Raw genomic sequence first — 27,298 nt, forward strand, 5'->3', positions numbered from 1 at the left:
AAGAACGGTAGTACAGGTTGTATGTCAAAAGCTATAGTATGATGGAGTTGAAGGACAGTTGGGACTGGTATTCTTGTGAACAACATAATTAGAGAAGTAGAGCAGGCTAATTCATGGGAGCAAGAGCCCAAATTTGAGAAGTTGAGGGGAAGGCCACAGGGAAAGGAATCAATGTGGGAAATGACAAACCGACAATGACAGGAATGGACAGAGAATATAGATCCAAGAGCAAATCAGATAACTAGATGTTACAAAAACAACAAAAGCACAAAGCTTAAGGCTCTGTATTTGAATTCAAAACAAAAAACATAAATTTAGGGATTCTACGTACTTTTTCTGATTGTTAACTTTCGTGACGACTCCCTGAATAGTGGGACGTGATTTCAGCATATAACCTCACTGAGGCATAACAGAAGTCAAATGACTAACAGGAGAAGGAGATTGCACTGGTATCATTATCCTCAGCAAAAGGGGAACCCAAGCACCATGATGCACTAGACAAGAATGAGGCATTTGCAATGATCTTCAACCAGAATTGACAAATGAATGATTCACCATAACCTTTACCTGAGGTCCCTAGGATGCCTTTAGTCACTCCCTGTGAGATTGGGAAGCTGCTGAAGGCATTGGATACTGCAAAGACTCGTAGCCTTGACAGTGTTCCAGTATAGCTGCAGCATCAGCATTACTTGGCAATATGGAAATTTGTTCAAGTATGCCATGACACAGATGAGCAGGACAAATCCAGTTACCAGTTACCACCCCATCAATTTATTTCCACTGATAGGAAGGAGAACTTGTTTAGTAATTGCTGCTTTATTTGGTTCATTGAGTGCCTATTTATTCCTGAACTTATTATAGTCTTGATCCAAGAACGTTCATTTTCAGACGTTTCATCACCATACTAGGTGACATCTTCAGTGAGCTTCCAGACGAATCACTGCTGATGATTCCTGCTTTTTATTTATATGTTTGGGTTTCTTTGGGTTGGTAATGTAATTTCCTGTTCTTTTTCTCAGAAATGGGATTTGTTGATAAAGTTCCGATTGGAATACCATGCTTCCAGGAATTCTCATCTGTGTCGCTGTTCGGCTTGTCCTAGGATGGATGTGTTGTCCCACTCGAAGTGGTGTCCTTCCTTATCTGGATGTAAGAGACAAGAATCCCTAGAAGCATGGCATTCCAACCAGAACTCTATTAACAAACGCATTGAGTTGGATCCCATTTACCACCCCCTGAGAAAAAGAACAGGAAATGATTTCACCGTAGGAAATGGCATCACCAACCCAAATAAATCCAAACACATAAATAGAAAGCAGGAATCATCAGTGCGTCATCCTGAGGCTCAATGAAGAGGTTATCTAATATGGTGACGAAACATCTGAAAATGAACCCTCCAGCACAGCGAGCAAACCTCCATACAGAACCTCAACCTGACCTACAGATCTTCTTAAAACTCACTAATCTTGATCCAAACATAGGCAAACAGTTGAACTCTCAAGAGGTGAGGTAAAAGTGACTGCAGTTGAGTATGGCACCAAGGATCCTTGCAAAACTGGAGTCAGTGAGAATTGGAGAGAAATGTCTCCACTCATTGTGGAGTTATACCAAGCACAAAGAAGATGGTCATGGTTATTGGAGATCATTCGTCTCAATCCCAGGACTTCACTGCATGAGTTCCTAGGCTCAGTTATTTTCAGCTTCATCAAAGAACTTCCCACCGACAAGGTCAGGAGGTAGAATGGTCACTAATGTTAACACAGTGTTCAGCATCATTCACAACAGCTCAGATTCCGAAGCATTGTGTTCATGTGCTGTAAAAACCTGAATAAAATTCAGGCTTGTGCTCAGAAGTGGCAAGTAAGATTCATGTAAAGCAAGTACCAGACATGACCATCTCCAAAAAGAGAGAATCTAACCATCCCCAATTGACATTCAAAGGCATTTCCATCAGTAAATCCCTCACCATCAAAATCTTGGATGTTAGAATTGATCAGAAACTGAACTAGACCAGACATCTAAACACTGTGCTGTCAAGAGCAAGTTGGAAGGTAGGAATTCTTCAGCAAATAAGTCACTTTCTATCTTCCCTATGCCTGTCCAATATCTTAGAGACTCAAAACAGGAGTTCACAGAATGTTATCCACTTGCCTGGATGGGTGCAGCTCCCACAGCATTCAAAATAAAGGACATCACCCAGGACAAAGCAACCCACTTGATTGACACCCTATCCAAAACTTTCAATATCTACTGCCTTCACCACAGATACCACAGGAGCAGCATTGTACACTATCTGCAAGGTGGACTGCACCAACTAATCAAACACCTTTGGCAGTGCCTTCTAAACCAGAAACCTTGGCCACATCGATTGACAAAGGCAACAGTTGCATGGAGGCCGCACTACCCCTCAGGTACCCTCCAAGCCACTTTTACTAACTGACTTGGAACTGTCTCACTCTTTGTTCACTGTCACTGGGTCAAAATCGTGGAACTCCCTCCCTGACGGCATTGTGAATATACCTTGCCACCATAAACCCTGCCATGAACTGTAGCAGTTTAAGAAGGTAGCTCACCAGCAACACGTACATTTCGTTAATATTTTTTAAGAGTAGGTAAAACAGCAAAAATAAAACTTGTCACTATTCTAACTCACTTAGAATTGAATATAGTGCAGTGCTACTGTTAATGCAGCTTAATACTTGGTCTTCTTTATTCACTAGAATTTTGTATGTTTTGGCTTTCAGGGAATGGTTTATCAGCATTTTTACATTGTTTATTTGATCCTTACATTTTAAAGTATGACAATATTGAAGTTATTTTATTATGATTTAATATTAATGCATGCAGTTCAGTAAAGTAAGATATATTTGTCTAAATACTTGGTGAATTTATGTGTCAATTTCTATGTTCAGTTCCCCACAGCTTCATGAGCAATGTAGTATTGCAAATATAAATAGCTACTTATAATTCTGCAAGATTTATAAATAGTAGACGAATAGTAGTAAACTTCTTTTGATAAGGTCCTACGTGGAAGGATGGACCAAAAGGTAGGATGGTCCATATGGTCCATGTGATTCAAGGCAACGACTTGGACGTAAACATAGAAGGTATAATTAGTAAGTGTGCAGATGACACACAAATTTATGGTGGCGTTGATAGTGAGCAACATGGTCTCAGGCTACAGTGTGATATTGATCAGCTAATAAATTGGGCAGAGGAAATTCAATTGTGATAAGTGCGAGATCATCACCTTGGGATGTCTAATAAGTGAAAGATAAACGTACCAAGAGAGAAACAAAGGACATTGGTGTGCAAGTACATAGAACCCTGAAGCTGTCGGCCTAGGTAGGCAGGGTGGTGAAGAAGGCATATGGGATGCTTACCTCCCTGAGCTGCAGCATAGAATATAGGAGTAAGGAAGTCTTGGTACAACTTTATAAAACATTGGTCATGCAACAGATGGAATATTGTGCACATCTGGTCACTACACTATCATAAGGACGTGATTGCACTGGAGAAGTTGCAAAGACAATTCACAGGATGTGCTCTGGGATGGAAAGCCTCAGTTATGATGACAGACTAAATAGGTTGAATTTGGTTTCTTTGGAGAAGTGGAGGCTGAGGACGGATCTGATTTGTCTGTGCCGCTCACAATTTTGTGTATCTCAGAGTAGATTGTGAGAATCTCTTACCCATGGCAAGTGTGTCTAAGACCAGAGGGCATAAGCTTAAGGTGAGGATCAAGTGGTTTAGGGGAGATCTGAGGGAAAGAAAAACCTTCATTCAGAGAGTGCAACTATATGGAACATGCTACCTGAGAAGGTGGAGGCAGGTGCTCTCGGAACATTTTGAGAAGCATCTGGGTGAGCACTTAAAATACCAGGGCTTAGTGGGCTATGGACCAAGAGCAAGTAAATGGAATTGTAGTTTTGTGTTTGTTGGTCAGCATAGTTATGGTGGGCTATGTCTATGACTGTGTAACTCCATGAGATTCTAAATTTAAATTACTTAATTTCATGAAATTGTGTGTGTACGAGGAAAACAGTGGCAGAATTGACTTCTCATTCTTCTGGACTTCCAATAAAATTGTGTCTGCACATTGACTGCTTAGGTTAATGGAATAACTCCCGTGGTTGCAGCATTGTAGACTGACACAGTTACTAATGTGATTTACTTGTTTGATTTAGGGTGCCAGTTTTAGTACGGAGCAAGATGGAAGGTGGCGCAAGGAGAAAATGGCACTTGAGTGTCTCAGTTTTTCAATTGGAAATAAAAAAGCATAAACAGTTTGGGAAATTTTGCAGATCCCACAAGTTTGCATTGTTTATATTTAAAGGAGAATAAGTTTCAAAGCTAATTGATTGGGATATTTGTACCAAGTAACATTTCAATTTAATTTTATGATTTTACAACTAGTCAGAAAAATTGTTGACCTAGTCTGTCTCCTCTATCTAAACATGATTGAACTATGTTAGCATCTACATTGCATTACTGGTACTTTATGTCTGCAGTGAATTTATAAAAGAGAGTTCTCTGTTTTGGTCCCTGCAGATGAGGTTGTGACAACTCATGGTTCTATTGAACCAGATAAAGAGAATATCCGTCAAGAGCCATATTCATTGCCTCAGGGCTTCATGTGGGATACTCTGGATATGGGCAGTTCTGAAGAGGTTTGTAATTCAAATATTTTACATTTGTACAAAATAACTGCTAGTTTGTTCTATTTTTCTTATAAATATAACTTTTTAACAAAAGTTCAGTTTCCATATTATTTGTACATTATCCTCCCCTTTCCTTGTTCCCAGCTGAGGAAACAGGGCAATGTGGGAAATTACATTAGCTGGGAGGGGAGTGGGGCTTGGAATTGTAGTGAGCTAGTCTTGGAGGAAGTATTGAACACAATCTGAATCCATTCCAGTTTGTTAAGAGGAAAGTCCTTTCTTTCTGCCTGGAAAAACCTTGTTCAGATATTTCTTCAACAACCTGTACAAAGATGTAATGACATTCCTCAAGAGCTGTTGGTACTTGAATCCAGGCTTCCTGGCTCAGATGTAGGGGCACTACCACTACACCACAAGAACCCCAAGTTTCCTGCTCATGATTTTGAGAAATTCAACTTACATGCCAGAAAATGAGAGCCCTCCACTAAATTGAAGCTGTCTTGGGGGTAATTGATATAGGAAATTAAAATCCAACCCTTGTTAAATTGGTGGATGTGATGTATATGCACTTCAGTAATGCGTTCAACAAGGTTACCCAGGGGAGACTGGTTGGCAAGGTTATAGATCTCATGGAATACAAGGAGAACTAGTCATTTGGATACAGAACTGGCTCAAAGGTAAAAAAAAACAGAGGATGGCGGTGGAGGGTTGTTTTTCCAGAATGGAGGGCTGTGACCATTGGAGTGCCACAAGAATCGGTGCTAGGTCCACTACTTTTCATCATTTAAATAAATGATTTGGATGTGAGCATAAGAGGTATAGTTAGTAAGTTTGCTGATGACACCATAATTAGAGGTGTAGTGGACAGTGAAGAAGGTTATCTCAGATTACAACAGGATCTTGATCAGATGGGCCAATGGGCTGAGAACTGGCAGATGGTGTTTAATTTAGATAAATGTGGAGATCCAAGATGGCGGCGACTCAGCAAGTCTGAGTTTACAGTGCTCTTCCCAAAACCTGGGTAAAGTGAGTTACTCACCCCCACCACACTTACCAAACCACCCAAAAAAATTTTCTAACCTTAATTAGCTGCTTACTATTATATTTAAGCAGTTTAATATTAAGTGGATAATGAGTAAACCAAAGGGATCCCGCAGCTCTCAGAAAACAAAGACCCCTCCCCCACCCTCCTCTCCTCCTCCGGCTGCAGCTGATGTAAAAACAGGCCTTGAAGAGATGATTGCCAGGCTGGAAACGACACTCGTCAATTTCATCGCAGAATCCAGACAGAGATGGAATGCATTCGAAGAAAAGTTACAGAAACACAGCCAGGCTCTCGAGGAATTACAGGGCCGAGTGAAGGGGCGGAGCTAAAGGCCACGACCTCCGAGGCTGCAGCACAAACAGCTGCAGAACAGGTGCGAGCTCTGGAGCAGAGAGTCCGGGCCTTTGAAATCTACATGGATGACCTGGATAATAGAAATCGGAGAAAGAATATCCGTCTTCTGGGCCTCCCTGAACAAGAAGGGAAAGGACAATTAGCAGTATTTCTGGAGCGATGGCTGCCCCAGCTTTTAAACCTGGGGGCTGAAACTGACCGGGTAAGGGTGGAGTGGGCCTACCGGGTCGCAGTACGCGGATCTGGCCCAAACCAGCGCCCACGCCCGGTCCTGTTCCGGCTGCAGAGTTATAGGGAGAGGCAGATACTCCTGGATGCCACCAGAAATCTTGGAAAGGATCCTAAAGCTATGATTCATGAAGGATCCAAGATTATGTTATTTCAGGACTTCTCCCCGGCTTTGGCACGAAGGAGGAAGGCGTTTGATGAGGTGAAGAAATGTCTAAGGAACTTAAATATTCAATACACCTTACGCTACCCAGCGACGTTATGCTTTAACCACGAAGGATCCGAGTATAATTTTAGATCACCAGAAGAGGCTAAGGAACTTTTAGACTCGTTTAAATAAATCGTAAGAGACAATTTATGTTGGCTTGCCTCTTCCACACTCCGTGGGGAGAAGTGGATACTTTACTTTACTTTTGCTTCTGGGAGCAGGGTTGTCTTCCCTTGCTATTTTATGTTATTATACTTAACTGTAAATTGTTGGAGTTGTAATTTTATAGTTATGTGTGTTTGTACGTGGCATTGATGCTATCAGATATACTCAGGTATGGGTGGGGAGGGGTGGGGGTGGGGCGCTCACTGTTAACTCTAGCTCGGTATTATATCTAAATCCTATTAAGGAGCGCCCGGGTCAAGGGTGGGACACTGTTTGGGAGAGGATATGGTGGACCTTTAGAAAGGAAGTAAGGCCCCCTGAGAATAAGGGGGAGGATCTCCATTCAAACATGTTTTTTTTTTGTTCTTATTGTTTGGAAATAGTTTCCTTTTTATTATACTGTTATGAGTGTATTAGAGAACATTTTCTCTTGTTTGAAGGATGTAAGTGACTCAACTATACACTCTGGATAATTGTGGATTAGATTAGTAGTTAACTGAGTTTCATTGTTTTTCTTTCTTCTTTAGTATCATTCCTTTGAATTTTGATGATTATATATTTAAGATCTATTTTTATATTAATGTTTGTGCTTGAAAGTTCTGTTTATTTTTGTAAATCTGTCAAAATATTAAATTTCTAATAAAAATATCTTTAAAAAAAAATTTAGATAAATGTGAGGTGCTGAATTTTAGGAAAGCAAATCTTAGCAGCACTTATACAGTTAATGGTAACAACATCAGGAGTGTTGCTGAACAAAAAGACCTCGGAGTGCAGGTTCATAGCTCCTTGAAAGTGGAGTCGCAGGTAGAAAGGATAGCGAAGAAGGCATTTTATATGCTTTCCTTTATAAGTCAGAGTATTGAGTACAGGAGTTGGGAGGTCATGTTGCGGCTGTACAGGACATTGGTTGAATGTACAGGACTGTTGAAATATTGCATGTGGTTTTGGTCTCCTTCCTATTGGAAGGATGTTGTGAAACTTGAAAGGGTTCAGAAAAGATTTACAAGGATGTTGCCAGGGTTGGAGAATTTGAGCTACAGGGAGAGGTTGATTAGGCTAGGGCTGTTTTCCCTAGAGCATTGGAGGCTGAGGGGTGACCTTATAGAGGTTTATTAAATCATGAGGGGCATGGAAAGGATAAACAGACAAAGTCTTTTCCATGGGATGGGGAGTCCAGAACTAGAGTGCATAGGTTTAGGGTGAGGGGGGAAAGATGGAAAAGAGACCTAAGGGACAACTGTTTCATGCAGAGGCTGGTACGTGTATAGAATGATCTGCCAGAGGAAGTGGTGGAGACTAGTACAATTGCAACATTTAAAAGGCATCTGGATGGGTATATGAATAGGAACGGTTTAGAGGGATATGGGCTGGGTGCTGGCAGGTGGTACTAGATTGGGTTGGGATATCTGGCATGGGAGAGTTGAACCAAAGGGTCTGTTTTCGTGCTGTACATCTCTATAACTCTATATAGGTGAAGTTGGATCCAATTTGCAGCATACGTTTAGAATTGTATATAGTAGTACCTAAAAGTTGTTCGTAAAATTATTTCAAGAAACTTCATAGCCTATATATTGTGGCCGTCCTGAATAAGATTGGAACTGTCCAATTTTGTCCTTCATCTGCTACAACTAATGAAGTTGATTTGATCATTAAACTCATTACTGTTTGTGGAATTTATTATAAACCAATTGCACTGCTGCATTTCCCGATATTACAACAGTAACTCCCTTCAAAATACTTTACTGGGTTCCAACAAAATTTAAGATGTGGTGGTTCTGGTGTTTGACTGCGATCGTACTGCTAACAAAATTAAGTGATACTGATAATGACTAGGGACTTGCTGTCGTAAGCAGAGGCAATCAATGATTTCAGAAAGAAAATTGGATGGCTACTTTAAGGAAATAAACTTGCAGGTATACAGGTTAGCTTAGAGCAATAGATCGATGGCTGGATTGCCAATTTTAAAATGTCAGTTTGAGATATCAGTAATCTGCTATTAAAAGCCGATTAGGTGCCCATTTCTCTCGTTTGTACAGTAACTGCAATTGACTTATTATAAGGTCACACCAAGTCTACATTTTGATTTTTATTCTAGGAAATATTATTTCATTTCATGTTTTAAATAAAATCTGAACTTGCCGTACAATTTCTGACCAGTGTTAGAGTTATTGGGTGTTAAAATGTTTCACAGAATCTGTAGTGTAATCTAATCTAATCTAAAATTGAACACCTGGTTACTGACATGAAGCATAAATAATTTTTTTTGGAACTGAGCTTTACTGGAATGTTCTTGCTTTCAGCTGAAAGAATTATATACATTGCTAAATGAAAATTATGTGGAGGATGATGACAATATGTTTAGATTTGATTACTCTCCTCAGTTTTTGCAGTGGTGAGTACACAATTCTAGTTACTGATGCCTTTTGGAAATTTTATTTTAATTTGATATTGATTGGGATTGTTAATCTAAAAGTTGCATGTTCTTTCAGGGCACTTCGTCCTCCAGGCTGGTTACCACAGTGGCACTGTGGAGTTCGTGTATCTTCAAATAGAAAATTAGTAGGATTCATTAGTGCAATTCCTGCCAATATTCGTATTTATGAAACGTAGGTTCTCCTTTATTTTATTTGTTTCAAATGTCTTCAAATTGTTTCACTGATTATCATGTCTGTTTTCACATGTGTGAGCTCTGATAGTGCTGCTCACGTCAATCTGCTGCAATTAGCTTGCTGTCAAGCTCTGTTTGGCATTGGAAATTTGACTTTAATTGCAAAAAGGATGGATTACAAAAGTAAGGATGTCTTGCTATGCTGTACAGGGTATTTGTGGGATCCCATCTGGTCTTTCTTAAGGACAGATGTATATTTGCTTTGGAAGCAGTTCAGACAAGATTCATTGGGCTGATCCATGGGATAAAGGGATAATCTTATGCAGAGAGGTTGGGCCTAAATTCATTTGCATTTTATACAATTAGAGATGATTTTATTTGAAATATAAGATTCTGAGGGGCATAAGAGAGAATCGTTGCCCTGGTTAGGGAATCTAAAACTAGGGGCACAATTTAAAGATGCTGATTCTCAGAGGTGGAGGGATTTCATCTTTTAGAGCGTTACCATTCTTTAGAATTCTCTTCCTTTGAGAGCAGTGGAGCTGAGGCCATGGAATATGTTCAGGTCTGAGTTAGTAGATTTTCAATTGATGAGAGCTATTCAGTAAAGGCAAGAAAGTGGTGGTAAGGCTGCAATCTTATTGAGTGTGGAGCAGGTTTGATGCTATGATTGGCCTGTTCGTGTTCCTATTTCTTGTAATCTTAGTATTATGATTTTAATTACTGTATTCCTAATGCTTCAGTGCAGCTTTGTACCAAATTCAGGGCATTGTCAGTTTGTGACAGCATTCACCCAGCTGACAAAAGTCCTTCATTAATAAATGAACTACATTTTCTTACAATATTGTTTCTAAATGCAATTAAATACCAACATCACTTGAGCATACCTGGACTTGGGGTCACACATAAAATAATCACCTTGCCAAACTTCATTTCAATCTTCATGTAGTAGGCTGGGTTTTTAAAAAAATGTGTATGAATAACAATTTTAAAATTGCTTGTTAATGTTGAACAGCTTTATTACATTAGGTCACATTTTGCAGTTTGGCTAACATGGCAACTGTAACCATATTGTTGCTACTAGCAACAACGTTATTATCTTACAATTGCCAGTATGCAACACATGAATGCATTTTAAATAAGTTATAAGTCATGTAGGTCATTTTAATTCAGTGGAAAGAATAATTGTTTTTTGATTACAATGCTAAGCTTTGCAATACCTATGAATTAGTTTTCATTGGCAGTACAGTTGTCTAGTTGGTATTTATGTTGAGATGTGCAGTGATTTCCATTTTCCTGGAAAAAAGCATGAAGTGAATGTTTTAATTCCGTGCATTCATTAGTCCTATTTTTACTAGTCGACACCTGCAAATCATTTTGAAGTGAGGTATCCTTATTATGACAGTACAATAAAACTGCTCCCATCTAATCCCTCTGTTGCTATATCCATCATCTTTCATATCATCCCTGTCTTCCCAATTTCATGCTTCCCTTGCATCTGCCCTTCCCATGCTACCTCCCCTCCCACCTAGTCCCATGTCAATCCTCCACCCTTTCATGCTACCCAGCACCCTCCAGCACTGTCTATTTTACCCATCTTTCCCAGTTCAACCAGCGAGGGCACAGTGAAAACAGTGTAACGATAAGTCATCTGCTACTGAGGAATGTTTTAGAAATGATATATCAGGACAAAATTAACAGTCAAATGGACGAATTCAGAATTAAATAAGGAAAGCCAGCATAGACTTATTAAGATCAAATCATATTAAACTAATTAATTTTTAATAAAGTAATAGAGGATGGATGGGGTAATATGGTTGTCTGGAATACATGGATGTCATAAAGATATTTAGTGAAGTACCACATAACTGACTTGTGAGAAAATTTTGAATTTTGTGGTGTAAGAGGAACAGGAGCAACATTGACATGAAATTGGCTGAGTGGCAAGAAAAAACTTAATGCAGAGAAATGTGGAGTGATTGGAGTGACTGCACTTTGATTGGAAGAACATGAAGAGGCAATATATAACAAAGGGTAAAGTTCTCAGGGTGCAGGAGCAGAGGGTCTTCAGGATATGCAGGTTCACATTGTTGAAGGTGACATGGCAGGTTGAGTGGTTCACAAACTGTCCAGGATAATGGGGATTATAAATGGGGGCATAGGAGAGAAAGCAAAAAAGTTAAGATAAACCTGTATAAAGCATTGACTCAGTTTCGGCTGGAGTACTAAGTCAAGTTTTAAGCACTATACTTTATGAATGACATTAAGACATTCAAGAGTGTACAAACAAGATTCATAAGAGTGGTTCAAGGGAAGAGAAACTTTAGTTGCATGGATAGATTAGGATTAACTGGGGTTATTCTCATTGGAAAAGAGAAGCTTGATGGACTATTTGATAGAAGTGTTTGGAATCATGCAGTGTGGAGAGAATAGGTAGAAAGAAACTGTTTCCATTGGCTGGAGAATTGAGAACATAGGACACTAATCTAGGGAGATTGGTTTGAAAAAAACCAATGATGTCGTGAAGAAAATTTTTGTTCCTCAATGTGCAGTTGAAGATCTGTGTTGCATTGTCTGAATGTAGTGAAAATAGATTTAATCATGTCTTTCAAAAGAGAACTGGGTAATTGTCTGAAGAGAAAACATTTACTGTCATATGGGGAAAAGGCAGGAGAATGGGACTAACTCAGTTGGTCTTTCAGTAAACTAGCACAGGTATGATGGACTGAATAGCCTCCTATGCTGCTGTATCCATTTTATTATATATTATGGTACCACACTGAGTATTTCCCCTGAGGAATATAGTCAAGCATGGTGAAATAAAAATGAATATTGTATGCTGAAACTTTTATTCAAATATTAATCATAACAGTGATGAAGGCACTAAGAATATTTATGGGTCTGTTTCCTATTACTTTATTTTTATGTTAGATGCGTAATTTAGTGTTTTCTAATTATTTCTGTCAGCGAGAAGAAGATGGTTGAAATTAATTTTCTTTGTGTGCACAAGAAGCTGCGGTCAAAACGTGTTGCTCCAGTTTTAATCCGTGAAATTACACGAAGAGTGAATTTGGAAGGGATCTTTCAAGCAGTGTACACAGCAGGAGTGGTTCTTCCAAAACCTGTAGCGACATGCAGGTAGTATGCTATTCTTGTTGAAAAAATTACACTTCATAAATTAATAATAAGTGATACATCAGCATATTTATTAGAGCTAATACAATGATTGTTGTTAAACTTTTTTGTCTGTATACAAGTCATTGATTTTATTTTCAGTATTTTAGTAATACTGGATTTAACGTCAAAGCAATTAGAAGTGAATAACTTTCTAAAATGTAGCAGTCGCTATGTAGACAAATTCATCCATTCCTTACCATTAGTCCCACAAACAGACAAGATGTGAATAGACCAATTTGTTTTTAAGTACAGATGTTAATTGGTGTGAGAGAGAGGGATATAGTGAGGCTGGATCAGATGCTGTTTGGATGGTCAGTGTGGACTTGATGGGTGGAATGGCCTGCTTCCATGTTAAAGGAATTCTTTGATGATTCTTTGATTTACTGCTCTCTCCACTCAGGATGTGATCAGGTTTTAAACTTAATTAGAAAAACTGATCCTATAATTCTTCCAGGCTGTATTTAGTTTGCCGTTAATGTTCTTGGAAGTTTGTGATCCATTGCATTGATGCTAAGCTACTAATGAATATTATTTATGTTTAATACTGCTGTTATATTCAAAGGTATTGGCATCGATCTCTAAACCCTAGAAAGCTGGTAGAAGTGAAGTTCTCTCATCTCAGCAGAAACATGACTTTACAGAGAACAATGAAGCTGTACAGGTTACCAGATGTAAGCACCACAAACCACATCCTTCCTAAAATAGATACTGTGGAAATAATGAAACCCTTTTCTAATTTAGTACTTAATGCCCCTTTCTAAGGTATTTATTTCAGTGAGAGGAAAATTAGACCAATTTCAGATCTGCAATACTTGGTAACTTGTCATTTAAATTGTATTTTATACTGCAGTATTTGTTTTGTCAAACTATTGTGTAGAATAATTCCTTGTCACTGAACTAATTACCTTATAAAGCATATGCAGTGGCGTAGTTGTTGGAAAGTTAGTTTTGAAACTAAATATTAACAGTATGCTAGTTGTCATTTGATGGCTATGCTCATTTTGCTACAGCTTTGGGTTTAAATAAGTTTCATGGTATGAAGGGAAGCCATGCAGCATTTTGGGTAGAAGTAGCAATACCAAAATCTGTGTATCACAATGACAATTCTATTATTTCTTTTCTGCTAGACTCCCAAGACAACAGGTTTGAGGCCAATGGAGCAAAAGGACATGAAAAGAGTACAAGAGCTGCTCTTCAATTACCTGAAGCAATTTGAGCTTGCTCCAGTGATGAATGAGGAAGAAGTAGTCCACTGGTTGTTGCCCCGTGAAAACATTATTGATACTTATGTGGTAGAGGTAATGCAATTGTATTGTTTGTCTGCATGTGTAGTGACGTTCTGTTTTGAAAACAAAATAGGATAAACTTTTCATTTACTCCTCCATTCCTTGACAGTCAGCTAAACCAACCAAGAAAAATAGTCATGTCGATCAAAAGCCTTATATGAAATTTAATCCAAGGATCAATCATTTTCTTTAAGGGGTAAGGAAAGATAATTGGACCTAAAGCATTAACTCTGTTTTCTCTCCATAGCTATTGCCAAACCTACTGAGTGTTTGCAAATTTCTGTTTTTGTTTCAGATTTCCAGTATTGACAGTTTTTTTTTGTTTTTCAGGGTTTCTTTTAAGAAAAAGTTTCTAAAAGTGAATCAGAATTTTTTTGTTGAATTGGGTACTTTGTTTTAAAAACTTGTATGTTATATACTTATAATAAAGAATATCTTGTCCTATTGTGCTTCACCGGTATAGATTATTATAGATTCATAAAAGAATTTATTCAGAGTTTGATTTGTTACAAAAATTTAGGCACTGCTTGAATTCATGCTGAGGATACTGGCAGAAAAGGAAGCTATGTTGCTGAACACCTTTTAACAAAGGAATACACTCATGGCAACATATTTTAAAAACATTTGATACAAAATGTAGAATATTCTTGTTCGAGAATTTGCTGTTTTTCACCATCCTACTAGTTTTACACAGTGATGGGAGGAATGCACTCATAATTAAGCCCTGCCTGTTGTACAGGATTGTGGTGATAGTATCTGGAATAGGGTTTGCTCGCTGAGCTGTAGGTTTGATATCCAAACGTTTCATTACCTGACTAGGTAACATCATCAGTGGCGACCTCCAAGTGAAACGAAGCTGTTGTCTCCTGCTTTCTTTTTATATCTTTCTCCTGGATGGGGTTCCTGGGATTTGTGGTGATGTCATTTTCTGTTCGTTTTCTGAGGGGTTGATAGTTGGCATCTAGATCTATGGCGTTGTGGTTGGAATGCCAGGCCTCTAGGAATTCTCTGGCATGTCTTTGCTTAGCCTGTCCCAGGATAGATGTGTTGTCCTAGTCAAAATGGTGTTTTTTTACATCTGTGTGTAGGGCTATGAGGGAGAGGGGGTCGTGTCTTTTTGTGGCTAGCTGGTGTTCATGTATCCTGGTGGCTAACTTTCTTCCTGTTTGTCCTACGTAATGTTTGTGGCAGTCCTTGCATGGAATTTTATAGATGAGGTTGGTTTTGTCCATGGGTTGTACTGGGTCTTTTAAATTTTTTGGTTTTTGTTTGGAAGTTATGATTCTGAGAATGTGACTGTTGTTTGACTAGTCTTTGGAACAGCTGTCCTAATTTTTGTGTTTTCACTCAGATGTTGGTAAAAAGGATTTGGCAGATTCAGTGGAACTGTGATTTGCATTATTATTTCCTGTCAATGCCAGGGTCTGTCTGGGTCCATTTCTTTCTTTAGAGTTTGTAAAAGTTGACACAACTGAGTGACTTGCTACACCATTTCAGAGAGCAATTAAGAGTCAATCATATTGCTTCATCTTGAACACTACAGTAGTGTGACTAAGAAACGAATTCAAGATATTTGGATAATCTTTGTCAGCTAGTGACAAATTATCAGGAGGTGGGCAAGATAACTGAGCTAGTTGCCTGGTGCAGTTGGGGACCTGATTGATCCCTCACTTCAGTGGATGAAATGCACTACTGAAATGAAAAATGCCTCCTGTTTGCAATATGACAATTAGGAGCCAAAAGAGAAAATGCTGGAAAATCTCAGCACGTCTGGCAGCATCTGTAAGGAGAGAAAAGAGCTGACATTTTGAGTCTAACTGACCCATTGTAGCTTTGACAAAGGGTCAGTTAGACTCGAAGCGTCAGCTCTTTTCTCTCCTTACAGATGCTGCTAGACCTGCTGAGATTTTCCAGCATCTGCAATAATTTGCTTTTATGACAATTCGGAGGTTGGCAGTCAGAACCTGCTGCATAATTTAACCCTTAGAACCTATTCTTTTGAATGTACATTGCACACTTTCAACAAGATCAGTTCATCTTTCCTGTCAAATGAAATCTGACAGAGGTTCTACACAACTGCAAAATGACTTATTCCTTTTTATATTCCACACTCATTGAGATAATTCCATTAACCCTGAGTACCTTTGTACCTGTTTGCTGACTTTTCATGATTTGTGTATTTGCTCTCCCAAATTACTTTGCAAACATTTGAACTCTGTTTGCCCACTGACTTCACCTGTCTAGTCCTAGTGTCTCTTGGCATGGTGATGGTGTCCCTACCTCCTGGTTCAAGTACCCTATTGCTGTATCGAAAAGGATGGATTAAAATAACTATCTGTCTAGTCCTGTGTAACTTTCTGCCCCGTCTTTCCTCCTTAGTGTCGCTCATAACTTGATATTTGCAAACTTCAAAAAGTAAACACTCCATTATTTTATTCAGTTCATGAATTAATTATGTAAAGAATAGATTATTGGAAAACACTCCTCGCCTATTGCTATCAATTACAATTCAGACGCTCTATCTTTCTCACTTTATCCCAACCGATTCTGGTGACAGAATAGAGAAGTTTAAGGGAAAATTAAAAAGTTTATTTTTAAAAGTGAAGTTAGCTTTTAAAAAAAAACACCGTAGCATGTGTAGCTGATTACAGCCTGAGAATGTAGAATCCAGTATCATGAAAATTTTGGAAGTTAATGTTTAAATGTTAATACTATTTTCCATATTTCAAATCTCTGCATGCTGTCCAGCAAGTAACTGACCAGCTGTGTTGTCTATTAGCATTACCTTTCAAGCACCATAAAGGCGTTTAAGCTTATTGAGCAAGTTTCCTTCCCTCTCCCTGCTAATAGCTAATTAGGAATTGAGAATCAAAGTGATTCATTGTCCAGGAAACATGAGCAAATGGTCATGTTTCTTTAAATATCTTAGTTTCTTAACAGATTTCTTCATCAAATTGCCTGTCTATGTGGCAGCATTATATGTTCATGCCCGGTTCCCATGCTGCTTTACATTTCTATGCTAATGGTACTCCCATAGAAGTGAAGCTGGCTTAATCTTTAATCAGTCGAGTAAAAAGTGAGGTCTGCAGATAACCTGTTATCTACCCTTCTACAAATTGCTTCACACTATTGTTCAATTAAGTTTTAGATATGAATATTTTCAGTCTTTTAAAAAGTGAATGTAGAATATGTTTTTAGAAATGTAGGTAATAGATCTTAACAATGTTGGTAAGGCTGGGTATTTGATCTTTTGTCTGCATTTATGTGCTTCTCTTTTTTATACTTGTTAACTCTTGTTCATGATGTTAAGATTAGTGAAAGATTACTTGTGGGTGACGTCAGGAAATCGTTCATGCAAAGTGTTCATTGTATGGAAGCAACTACTAAATAAAATAGCAGTGATGAAAATCCTGGAGGCATTAGGTACTGTACTACGAAGAGGTAGTATGGTTTTTGGATGCCTGAATTTGAAAGGGTTGGATTAATTAGTTTTACAGCTATCTGTTATGCGATTGACAGTGTCCAGTCAAATAAGGCAGGTGCAGGAGGTCATTGGGACTAAATTCAAACGAGTTGTTCTGACATCGTATACTCAATGGTGAGGCTAATTCTGGAATATGGGGTGTCCCTACCTTAATAAAGATTGAGATGCTTTAGAAGAGGTTCCAAGAAATGTTCACAATGATTTCATGCCTTATGCACACTAATTTGTAAAGAGACACTGAACTTACTAAATTGAGTTTCACTGGAACAAGGGCTGAACTAAGACTTGTATATGCCTTCCAAATAATACAGTATAGTTGAAGTGAAATTAAACAAATTACTTAATTGTAGAATGAGTTTTGAATTAGAATACACCATAGTTTGTATGTTAGAGCCTACATTTGGTTCAAACTACTTTGATTTTTAACATTTTGACAATTGGCCTTCTTAAACAACTATTTATTTTCTTTCAGGGTGCTAATGGCGAGCTGACAGACTTTGTGAGCTTCTACACTTTACCTTCCACAGTTATGCATCATCCCGTCCACAAGAATCTTAAGGCTGCCTATTCCTTTTATAACGTTCACACCGAAACCCCATTAATTGATCTTATGAATGATGCACTAATAATTGCAAAATCGGTAATTTTTTTCTGTTATATCATCTCTTGAAGTGTAAACAGTGTACACATAATAGCTAAAGCATCATAAAATCATTCATGATTAACTAAGTTACAAAGATGTTTTGAACGCAATTGTTAGGTTTAGCATGAATTGTTTATGTGGGTTGTTTTCAAGAATGTTCTAGTAAATTGAAGTGATGTAATCAATAGTGTTTGTTTCTGGAATAAATAACATGAGGTGAAATATATGTTTGAATTAGCTGTAATTAAACATGGTTTCTATTTGACAGCTGCATTTTGATGTATCCCCTGCTGACTCATACATGGCTAAAACTTCTAACTGTAGTATTTGGGAAACATTTTTTAATGTAGCTTAATACATGAAGGAGCAGAGTTAAAATTTGATAATTAAGTATTTGAAGACTAATGGGGAAAGTAGAATGTGGAATGCAAGTGCATCTTAAAGTTGAAACACATTGACTTTCTTTGGGTTTCCATTTTAGACATCCTCAAGATAACACAAATTCTGACTGCTATGGTTTGAAGATACCTATACATTCATACTTAATTGCTGTAAACATCTGCTCACTCAATACATTAGTGTTACGGAAGTTGGTATCAATGATTAGAGAAGAAGCGGCATGGTGGCACAGTGGTTAGCACTGCTGCCTCACAGTGCCAGAGACACTGGTTCAATTCCCGCACAGTTCAATTTCCTCCCACAGTTCAAAAATGTGCAGGTTTGGTGAATTGGCCATGCTAAATTGCCCGTAGTGTTAGGTGAAGGAGAAAATGTAGGGGAGGGGGTCTGGGTGGGTTGTGCTTCGGCAGGTCAGTGTGGACTTGTTGGGCCGAAGGGCCTGTTTCCACACTGTAAATAATCTAATCTAATCTAATTCAGAGTAGTTTCTAAAAAATAGATAACTGCTGGTTCAATAGTCAGGTGACAGTCATAAAATTTAGAAACCCCTGAATCTGCTCATCAATTCAGACGAGCTTGAGGCTGATGAAGAATGATGTGAATTTTAACAGATGATGCATGATTAAGCTGTCATCCTATCCTATCCTTTAATTAGTAGCTTGTCTAGATAAATACACAAAAGAATAGCTGTTTAAGTGAACTTTGAGTGTGTAGCAAATGCATGCTTGGCACACTAGGACTGCTGCCTCGTAAGAGTCAGCATTTTCAGTACAAGGGTATAATTTTATGCTTGAAAGATTTTAATTTAATCTTTACAGTCCAGGAAAGTATTTAACTTCAGTAATCATAATGACTGGCTGTTTCCTTAGAATGATGTTAGTAATACAGAATGAGAAAGGCCTGTTAAGGAAGCAGGAGATGGAAGATTAATCTCTTACCGATTCAAGAATAAGATATTTTCAAGCTCAAGTTGAAACTTGAGTTCATAGAGTCATAGAGATGTACTGCACAGAAACAGACCCTTCGGTCCAACTCGTCCATGCCAACCAGAAATCCCTAGTCCCACCTGCCAGAACCTGGCCCATATCCCTCTTAAACCCTTCCTATTCACGTACCCATCCAGATGCCTTTTAAATGTTGCAATTGTACTAGCCTACACCACTTCCTCTGGCAACCCATTCCATACAAATACCACCCTCTGCCTGAAAAGGTTGCCCCTTAAGTCTCTTTTGAATCTTTCCCCTCTCACCCTAATCCTATGCCCTCTAGTTCTGGACTCCCCCACCCCAGGGAAAAGACTTTGCCTATTTACCCTATCCATGCCCCTCATGATTTTATAAACTTCTATAAGGTCACCCCTCAGCCTTCCACAGTCCATGAAAAACAGCCCAGCCTATTCAAGCTCTCCCTGTAGCTCAAATTCCCCAACCCTAGCAATATCCTTGTAAATCTTTTCTGAACCCTTTCATGTTTCACAACATCCTTCAGATAGGAAGACCAGATTGCTCACAATATTCCAAAAGTGGCCGAACTAATGTCCTGTACAGCCACAACATGTACTCCCACCTCCCGTACTCAATACTCTGACCAATAAAAGAAAGCAGTATTATTGTCATGATTTTATTCTGATCTCCCGTTCTGTATTTTGTTCTCTGCTTTCTTCCTGCACGCGACTATTTCTGGACTATTAGCAGCTCTCATTGTCCTCTGTTATATAGTTATTTATCAATATATTTTAAAAGTTGTGCTGTTCTTGTTTGGCAAGTGAAGTTATTCAGGCACCATGCAAGAAAATTCTTTACCAAGGAAATAATTTTTGATGGTTTTTCTGGTGCTATCGGCCCCACTTTTTTTCCTGATAAATATTCCATTTTCTCTTTACAGAAAGGATTTGATGTGTTGAATGCACTTGATCTGATGGAAAACAAGACATTCCTAGAAAAATTAAAATTTGGCATAGGTGATGGTAACTTACAGTACTATTTGTACAATTGGAGGTGCCCAGACATGGAACCTGAAAAGGTGAGAAACGTTTATATCTAAATTAGAAACACTGAGGCTACTTGTTCTTGAACCTGCACGACCGTTTCTTTGTTTCTTTCATGGGATATAGGTATTGCTTGCAAGGCAATTAAGAGTCAACCATGTTACTATCTGTCTGAAAACACATGTAGGCCAAACCGCATATAGATAGCACATTTCTTTCCCTGAAGGTAGTTACTGAACGAGATGGGTTTTACAGCATCCAAAGATTGTTTAATGGCACCATTATTGAGACTAGTTTTCATGTTTCAGCTTTTTTTTATTGATTGAATTTAAATTCTGTGGTAGGATTTGAAGCCATGGACCCCACACTATTTGCCTGGTCTTCTCGTTTTCTAGTCTCCCATGATCTCCCCTTCCAAATGTTAGCAATCATTCACTTTATCAGAAGGAGAATTTTTCTGATTGCGCTGTCAGTTTGCAAGTGCACTAGGGCAGCCAATTTCAGTCATCCAAATACTTAGATGGTTAAGTGTTTTATTGCCAGCATTGGACTTCAGACCCAGGTTCAGAGTGCAGCGATAGGAATTTCCTAATTCTGCATAATTAACCAAGGTAACCTGGGAGGTTGGATGTTCATTCCAGGCTGATGGAGTTCCCCAGGAGCTGGGCTGGATAAACCTGGAAGGAGAGTGGAAGCTTCTGACTGTCGATGGGAACTAGACACAGCATTGTGTGGTTAAGATTGTTAGAAAAATTCATGCAACCAAAGCCAGCATTCACCCCTCATACACTATCTATCCCAGGTGTACACTTCCCATGCTCCATCCATGCTAACCTATGCCACCCAATGCTCTGAATCCACTTCCCTTGAACGCCATACCAAGCCATGGGCCTAGTCATTCCTATGGCCCTTAATAACCCTGACTCTCTACTCAAGTTTTCATACTAATTTACCAAGTCACCACCATGTCCAAAATGCAGAAGCCATGCTGAAATAACATGCCCATTGATTGCTTCATTATTTTAAAAAGCACACATTGATTTTTTTTCAAATTTAGTATATTGAAATTTCCTCAGTTAATCTCTTCTGAAACACATTCACATTCCACGTTCTTTGACTGTTCAACAGCTCGAATAGGTTTATGGACTTTTTAAGTATGTTCCTGAGTATTAGAGTAACCTCCCTAGTATTTGGTGCACATAGGGAATGGGAGATGCCAATTAGCTGAATCTGCTGGTTGCATGAGAAACACTACTGGCAGCTAGGAAAAGTTCATCTCACCACGACCATGAGATGGATGTATGTTTTAAAAATGACTGCTGATAAATACTGTCAGCAAGATTTTGATTAAAACAGGAGAGGGACAACCAAAACAATCTCTTCCTAGAGCAAGGAGTCCTGGAGCTGAGATGACTGACCTCCAGTAACCCCACCTACCTTCCTTTTATGCCCGTTAGGACTCCAACAAGTAAAAAGACTGTCCCTGTGTCTCCCCCTCCCACACAGACACACACAAAACCTAGAATCCTATTAACTCAAATTTTGCTAGGCTGCCTTGATACCACATGGCCAAAGGCAGCCTTGATGTCAAAGTCAATCTCCCCACCAGCTCTGGAATTCAGCTCTTTTGTCCATGTTTGAATTAAGGTTGTCATGAGGTCAGCAGTTTAGGGGTCCAGGTGGAACACATACTGAATGTTATTGAGCAGGTTAGCTGCTTGATTATATTTCAAGCTATTTCTTTCAGCCCTTGCAGTGTAGGGTAGATCGTAAATCAGGATATTACATTACAAGTTTTAAGGATAATAAAATTTGGGTGTTGGGATGAGTTTCTTTAATCTTACATAGGCTGGGCAAACTGAATTTGTGACAGTAATGTTGGGGACAAAATTCATTAAAAAATCTCAAAATCATTTACTTAATAACCTTTCACTGGCAACTCACTGGGAAGAAGAAATAATAACATAACAAAATTTTATATTGAGTTTGGCAGTGATCTAATTAAATACCGTATTCAAATCTTAAATCTAATCAAAGCAATCTATGAAGATCTGAGGGATGAGATAGTTAAGGTAGATTGTGAAACTAGATTTTTAAAATATGATGGCAGATGGGTGATGGTAAGTTTTAGAAGAATTATGCACTTCTTTGAGGATTAAACCACCAATCAAGGGATGATCCAGCCATGGCTAATGAGACATTAAAAGAATATTAGATGAAAGGAAGAGACTTGTAATATTTCCAAACATATTAGTGAACCTGAGGATTCAGTTGATTGAAAAAGTAAACAAAAGCTGACTGACAAAAATGAGGTTCAACTTGTAAAACATGTACAAACTTCTCTCTCCATTTTACATTAGCTACCTAGAGATTAATGAAAGTAAACATCATGGAAGTTTAAAAAAAACCTCGCAAGAACTGTAAAAAACACTACATTGGATGAACAGGGAGAAAACTAACCACCAGGATATGTGAACATCAACTAGCCACAAAAAGACATGACCCTCTCTCACTAGTATCCTTATATACAGATGAAGAAGGACACCACTTCGACTGGGACAACACAGCCATCCTAGGACAAGCCAAACAGAGACACGCATGAGAATTCCTAGAAGCATGGCATTCTAATCAGAACTCTATCTACAAACACATTGACTTGGATTTCATTTACCATCCCCTGAAGAAAAGAACAGAAAATGATGTCACCACAGGAAATGACATTGCCAACACTAGGAAACACAAACATATAAATAGAAAGCGGGCTACACCACCAGTGCTTCATCCAGAGGCTCACTGAAGATGTTACCTAGTATGGCCACAAAATATCTGAAAATGAACCTTCCAGTTCAGCAAACAAACCTGCATCCAGAACCTCAACCTGAGCTACAGTCTTAAAGGCAGAGACAGTAATTGGAATGAGGAATATGGAAGTGTCAGATATTAAACAAATATTTTGGATTTGTCCTGAAGTTTGAAAAAAGTGATGTAGCGGTCATGAAAACTAAGGATCCATTCAAAGTAGGAACTTAGGATAGTATATTAATAGAGAAATTGGACTGGAGAAATTAATGGAACTCAGCCAACAAGTACCTTGGACATGATGTCCTGTACCCTAGAAATTTAAAAGGGATAGCTACAGAAGTAGTATTTGCCTTGTTTTCAATCTTGCCAAATTCTGTAAATTCTAAAACAATTTGTGGAAATTGGGTGGTAGTAAACTCAATGCCATTATTTGAGAAGGTAGGCAGGGATCAAAAAGTGAACTATAGGTCATGTGGCCTGACATCAGCAGTAAGAAACATGCTAGAAAATATTATTGGGTCATGATAACAAGGTACTTAATAGTTTATATCTTTGGGCAAAGTCAACACAGTATTGAGGAGCGTCAGATTTGATAAATCTAGATTTTGTTTGAGGAGGTGGCTGTAAGGGTGCATCACAGGATCCATAGATATAATCTATTTGAATTTTCAAAAATTATACTAGTGGTTATTAGGTGAAATTAAGGCGATTAGGATTGAGGGTAATATAACTCACATTGATTTAGGATTAGTTAACCAACAGTAAACAGACTAGGAGTAACAGGTTATTTTCAGATTAACAGGTTATAACTGTTGAGGTGCTACAAGGAACATTGGGCCTGAACTATTTACAAGCTATATTAATGATTTGAATAAGGAACTAGAGTATTAATATGTTCACATGTACGGCTGATAAGAATTTCAGTGGGAATGTATGCTGTGTGATGGACATAAAGAAACCAAGAAAGTACTCAGATTTTTATTTTTTAAATGTGATATGCACATTTCTGGCAAGCCTGATATTTGTTGTCCTTCTATAATTAGCCTGGTCTGAGTGTATTCCAGTAGACCATTGGAAAAGGCAGTTAACCAGTCAGCCCAGGGCTGTGCGTCTGAAGTAATTTGTGTAATTTCAGACCTTGTAAGGATAGCTGATAAGCTTCCCCAAAAGCCATTAGTGAATGAGATGAGATTTTATCCGAATCTATAGTTTCATGGTCATTATTCATGAGACTAGCTTTTATTTCCAAATGTATTCATTGAATTTGAATTTTGATCAGAAGTTCTGATTGAATTGGATTGAATTTATTGTCACGTGTACCGAGGTGCGATGAAAAGCTTTGACTAGTGAGCATTTCAGGCAGATCCTAACACTAAGTAGCATAGATAAGTAAATAATAGGTAAACAGCGGCAAAAACAAAGACACAGGAACAAGTGAATGTTAAGAGTCTGTGAGTCCATTCAGCATTCTAATAACAGTAGGGTAGAAACTGTTACCAAACCAGCTGGTGCATGTGTTCAGGCTTCTGTACCTTCTTCCTGATGGTAGAGGTTGTAGAAAAACATTGTCAGATGGGAAGGAACTTTGAGAATGCTGGCAGCCTTTTCTTGTCAGCGGGCTTGGTAGATGGATTCTATACATGGGAGGTTAGCCTTTGTGATTATCTGGGCCAAGTTCACCGTCTGTAACTGTCTCTGATCTTGAATGGTACAGTTGCCATACCAGGTAGTGATACATCAAGACAGTATGGTCTTGATGGCGCACCTATAAAGGTTGGCAAGGATATTTGCTGTCATGCCAGATTTCCTTGGAGAGACGTTGTTGGGCCTTTGTAACCAGTGCGTTCACATGAAAGGTCCAAGAAAACTTGTTGTGGATGACCATTTTCAGGAGCTTGACACTCTCCACTCGTTCCACTTCTGCGCTATTAATGTGTTGGGGGACATGAATAACATCCTGCCAAAAGTCAATAATGAGTTCCTTGCTTTTTCTGGCATTGAGAACTAGGTTTTTCTCAGTGCACCATTTTTTCCAGGTCTTCCTCCTCCTGTCTGTAGTCTCAGTCACTGGACTGGAAATATTAACTCTGCTTTCTTCCCACAGATGCTGCAAGATCTGCTGAGTTTCTCCAGCAATTTCTGTTTTTGTTTCAGATCTCCAGCATCCTCAGTTCTTTGTTTAAAATTACTCTAAACATTTGCCACTTTATTCATAAATTTTAAAGCATACGACTGGTTCTACTTTCTTGACCTTTTAAAACAAAGCTACCTTTTGTCAAGTAAAACTCAAGTTTCAATGATATTCATGTTTAATGATCAAATTTTTGAACTGTTGAACTCAAATTTCTACAGCCTTTTCCAAAGCTTATATATCTTCCCCCTGCTTTACTGAATGTTTTGAATTTTGTTTCTTGCAGGTTGGTCTAGTTCTACAGTAGAACACCACTACTGCTGTAGAAGTCTCTTCATTGAAGCCCAGGATCCAATATCATGCCTTTGTTCAGTGACAGTATTCTACCAGCTCCTGTAAAAGGAGCTATAGTTGCGACCATGTTTTGCTTGCAACAGAATGGAGACAATTAATTCTTTATTTAGGATTTGATTTGTTGTGCAGTAAAGTGTTGCATTATTCTATGGTGTTTCTTGGGAATTGGAACCACTATGAATGTTACTTTTTAATTATTTGCAACCTAAATAAGATTTTTCATTAATGCCTAAAATGATTTTGAATGCACTTTTGTTAATTTCAAGAGGCTAATCTACATTTAGACATTCATGAAGAACATGTTGCTGCTACATGAGGTAATGAGGAACTGAAGGCTTCTTCTGCAGAATGACAACTCCGTCTTTTGTACAAATAAAGTGCAGTAGTAATTGTGAAGAAAATTGTTATTGTTATATCCACTGGGTGGTCTTGTACTGCCAGACAGATTTATATTTATTGAACGGTGTTTTTTTAAGTGTTCACTATAGGAATATTGAAAGGCCTATAGTGCAAGCTAATTTTTATCCATTTGTCATGTTTGTAATAGAAAGTGGGAATTTTTGCAATAACTCGATAGTGCAAATTCAGAATTTCCAGCAATGCAAGTACATTGGAAAATGTCCCAGTCTATTCCATATGCATCTGCAATGTCAACAATGCAGTCTGGCTGCTCATTGGTAGTGTTCATGGCTTATTTGTGAAAGAGGCTACATTCCCCATGTTTTTGTGTAAAGTTGGGGGCGAAGCTTTGTCACTGTTAGTTTCTAAGCTTTTTTTTTAAAATGCCACCTGGCGTGGCCCGATAGAAGTGGTGAAAGTGCTCACTTTACAGTTCATAGATCAGGGATTGATGTCTTGGAGCTGCTGACATTTGAGATGGGCGCCTGGTTTTGTGACTAAATTTCAGATCTGGGCAAACCACAACTGAAGTTAACAGAGTTGGTAGCAGTTAAGAGTAGCTGAAGGCTGCATGTCAAAGCAATGTCGCAGATACATGTAGACTTAAAATATTAAAACAATCATGATGGATGAGAAATTTTCTCTTGCCAAATCTCTTTTTTATTCTCTACATATGAACATTGGCTATTTCATTTTCTCCAGATACCTTGATAATGGAGTCAGATATGTTTTTTTAAGCGTAAATGCACATGTGAATACCTGACAATGAAACTAAATCAAAGGGAAGTTTTTTTTTAATGAAAGCTGAAAGCTTTGTTCCATGTTGTGTTTTGCACAAGTTATGTTGAGAAGAAGGATATGGGGCTTGTTTGTTAAAGCATGTTTAGCTGTTGAGCTTAAAACTTCGCCTGGTCAAATGACAGGTTGTGTACAGTTTACTATTATTGCTATGCATGCTTCACTGAAAAGGCCCCCAATATGTGCTAAAAATGACCTATTCCTAAATCAGTTCTGGAATGGTTTAAATGTTGCCAGAGAAAGAATGTACTTTTCTGATTTTAGTAATGTTTGAGGTCACCAGCATGACTGTTTGATGTCTGAATTAATAAAAGTCATTACAACTTTGCTATTACTTGTGCATGCTTTCATTCCTTCAATTAATCAGTTTTGATGACACTTTTATTTTCTCTCAGAATATACATGTTTTAGATAGAATGACTAATGTTTTCAACTATCAGAAAAGCCTAATTTTGACAGCATGTGTTTTTTTTTCAAATGGATGGATTTTTCACTTTTTTTTCTAGGTCTCAACTTTAATAACTTGTTTTACTGGAGAACAGATAGTTCTCTGGGTGAGCTAACTTTAA

General features: G+C 38.3%; 1 protein-coding gene across 1 annotated transcript in view; it reads left to right on the plus strand.

The window, feature by feature from the left end:
* Positions 1-27,025, plus strand: part of nmt2 (N-myristoyltransferase 2) — a 52,090-nt gene extending 25,065 nt beyond the window's left edge. The window contains exons 4-12 of the mRNA XM_060824945.1: positions 4,552-4,670; positions 8,962-9,053; positions 9,151-9,267; positions 12,237-12,407; positions 13,009-13,117; positions 13,574-13,744; positions 17,689-17,856; positions 20,143-20,280; positions 25,465-27,025. Coding sequence (XP_060680928.1) covers positions 4,552-4,670; positions 8,962-9,053; positions 9,151-9,267; positions 12,237-12,407; positions 13,009-13,117; positions 13,574-13,744; positions 17,689-17,856; positions 20,143-20,280; positions 25,465-25,485 — 1,106 coding nt within the window. The 3' untranslated portion in view covers positions 25,486-27,025. The remainder of the gene's footprint in view (positions 1-4,551; positions 4,671-8,961; positions 9,054-9,150; positions 9,268-12,236; positions 12,408-13,008; positions 13,118-13,573; positions 13,745-17,688; positions 17,857-20,142; positions 20,281-25,464) is intronic.
* The last annotated feature ends 273 nt before the right edge of the window (positions 27,026-27,298 follow it).

This window comes from Hemiscyllium ocellatum, chromosome 5, assembly GCF_020745735.1.
Source record: "Hemiscyllium ocellatum isolate sHemOce1 chromosome 5, sHemOce1.pat.X.cur, whole genome shotgun sequence".
Lineage (NCBI taxonomy): Eukaryota > Metazoa > Chordata > Chondrichthyes > Orectolobiformes > Hemiscylliidae > Hemiscyllium > Hemiscyllium ocellatum.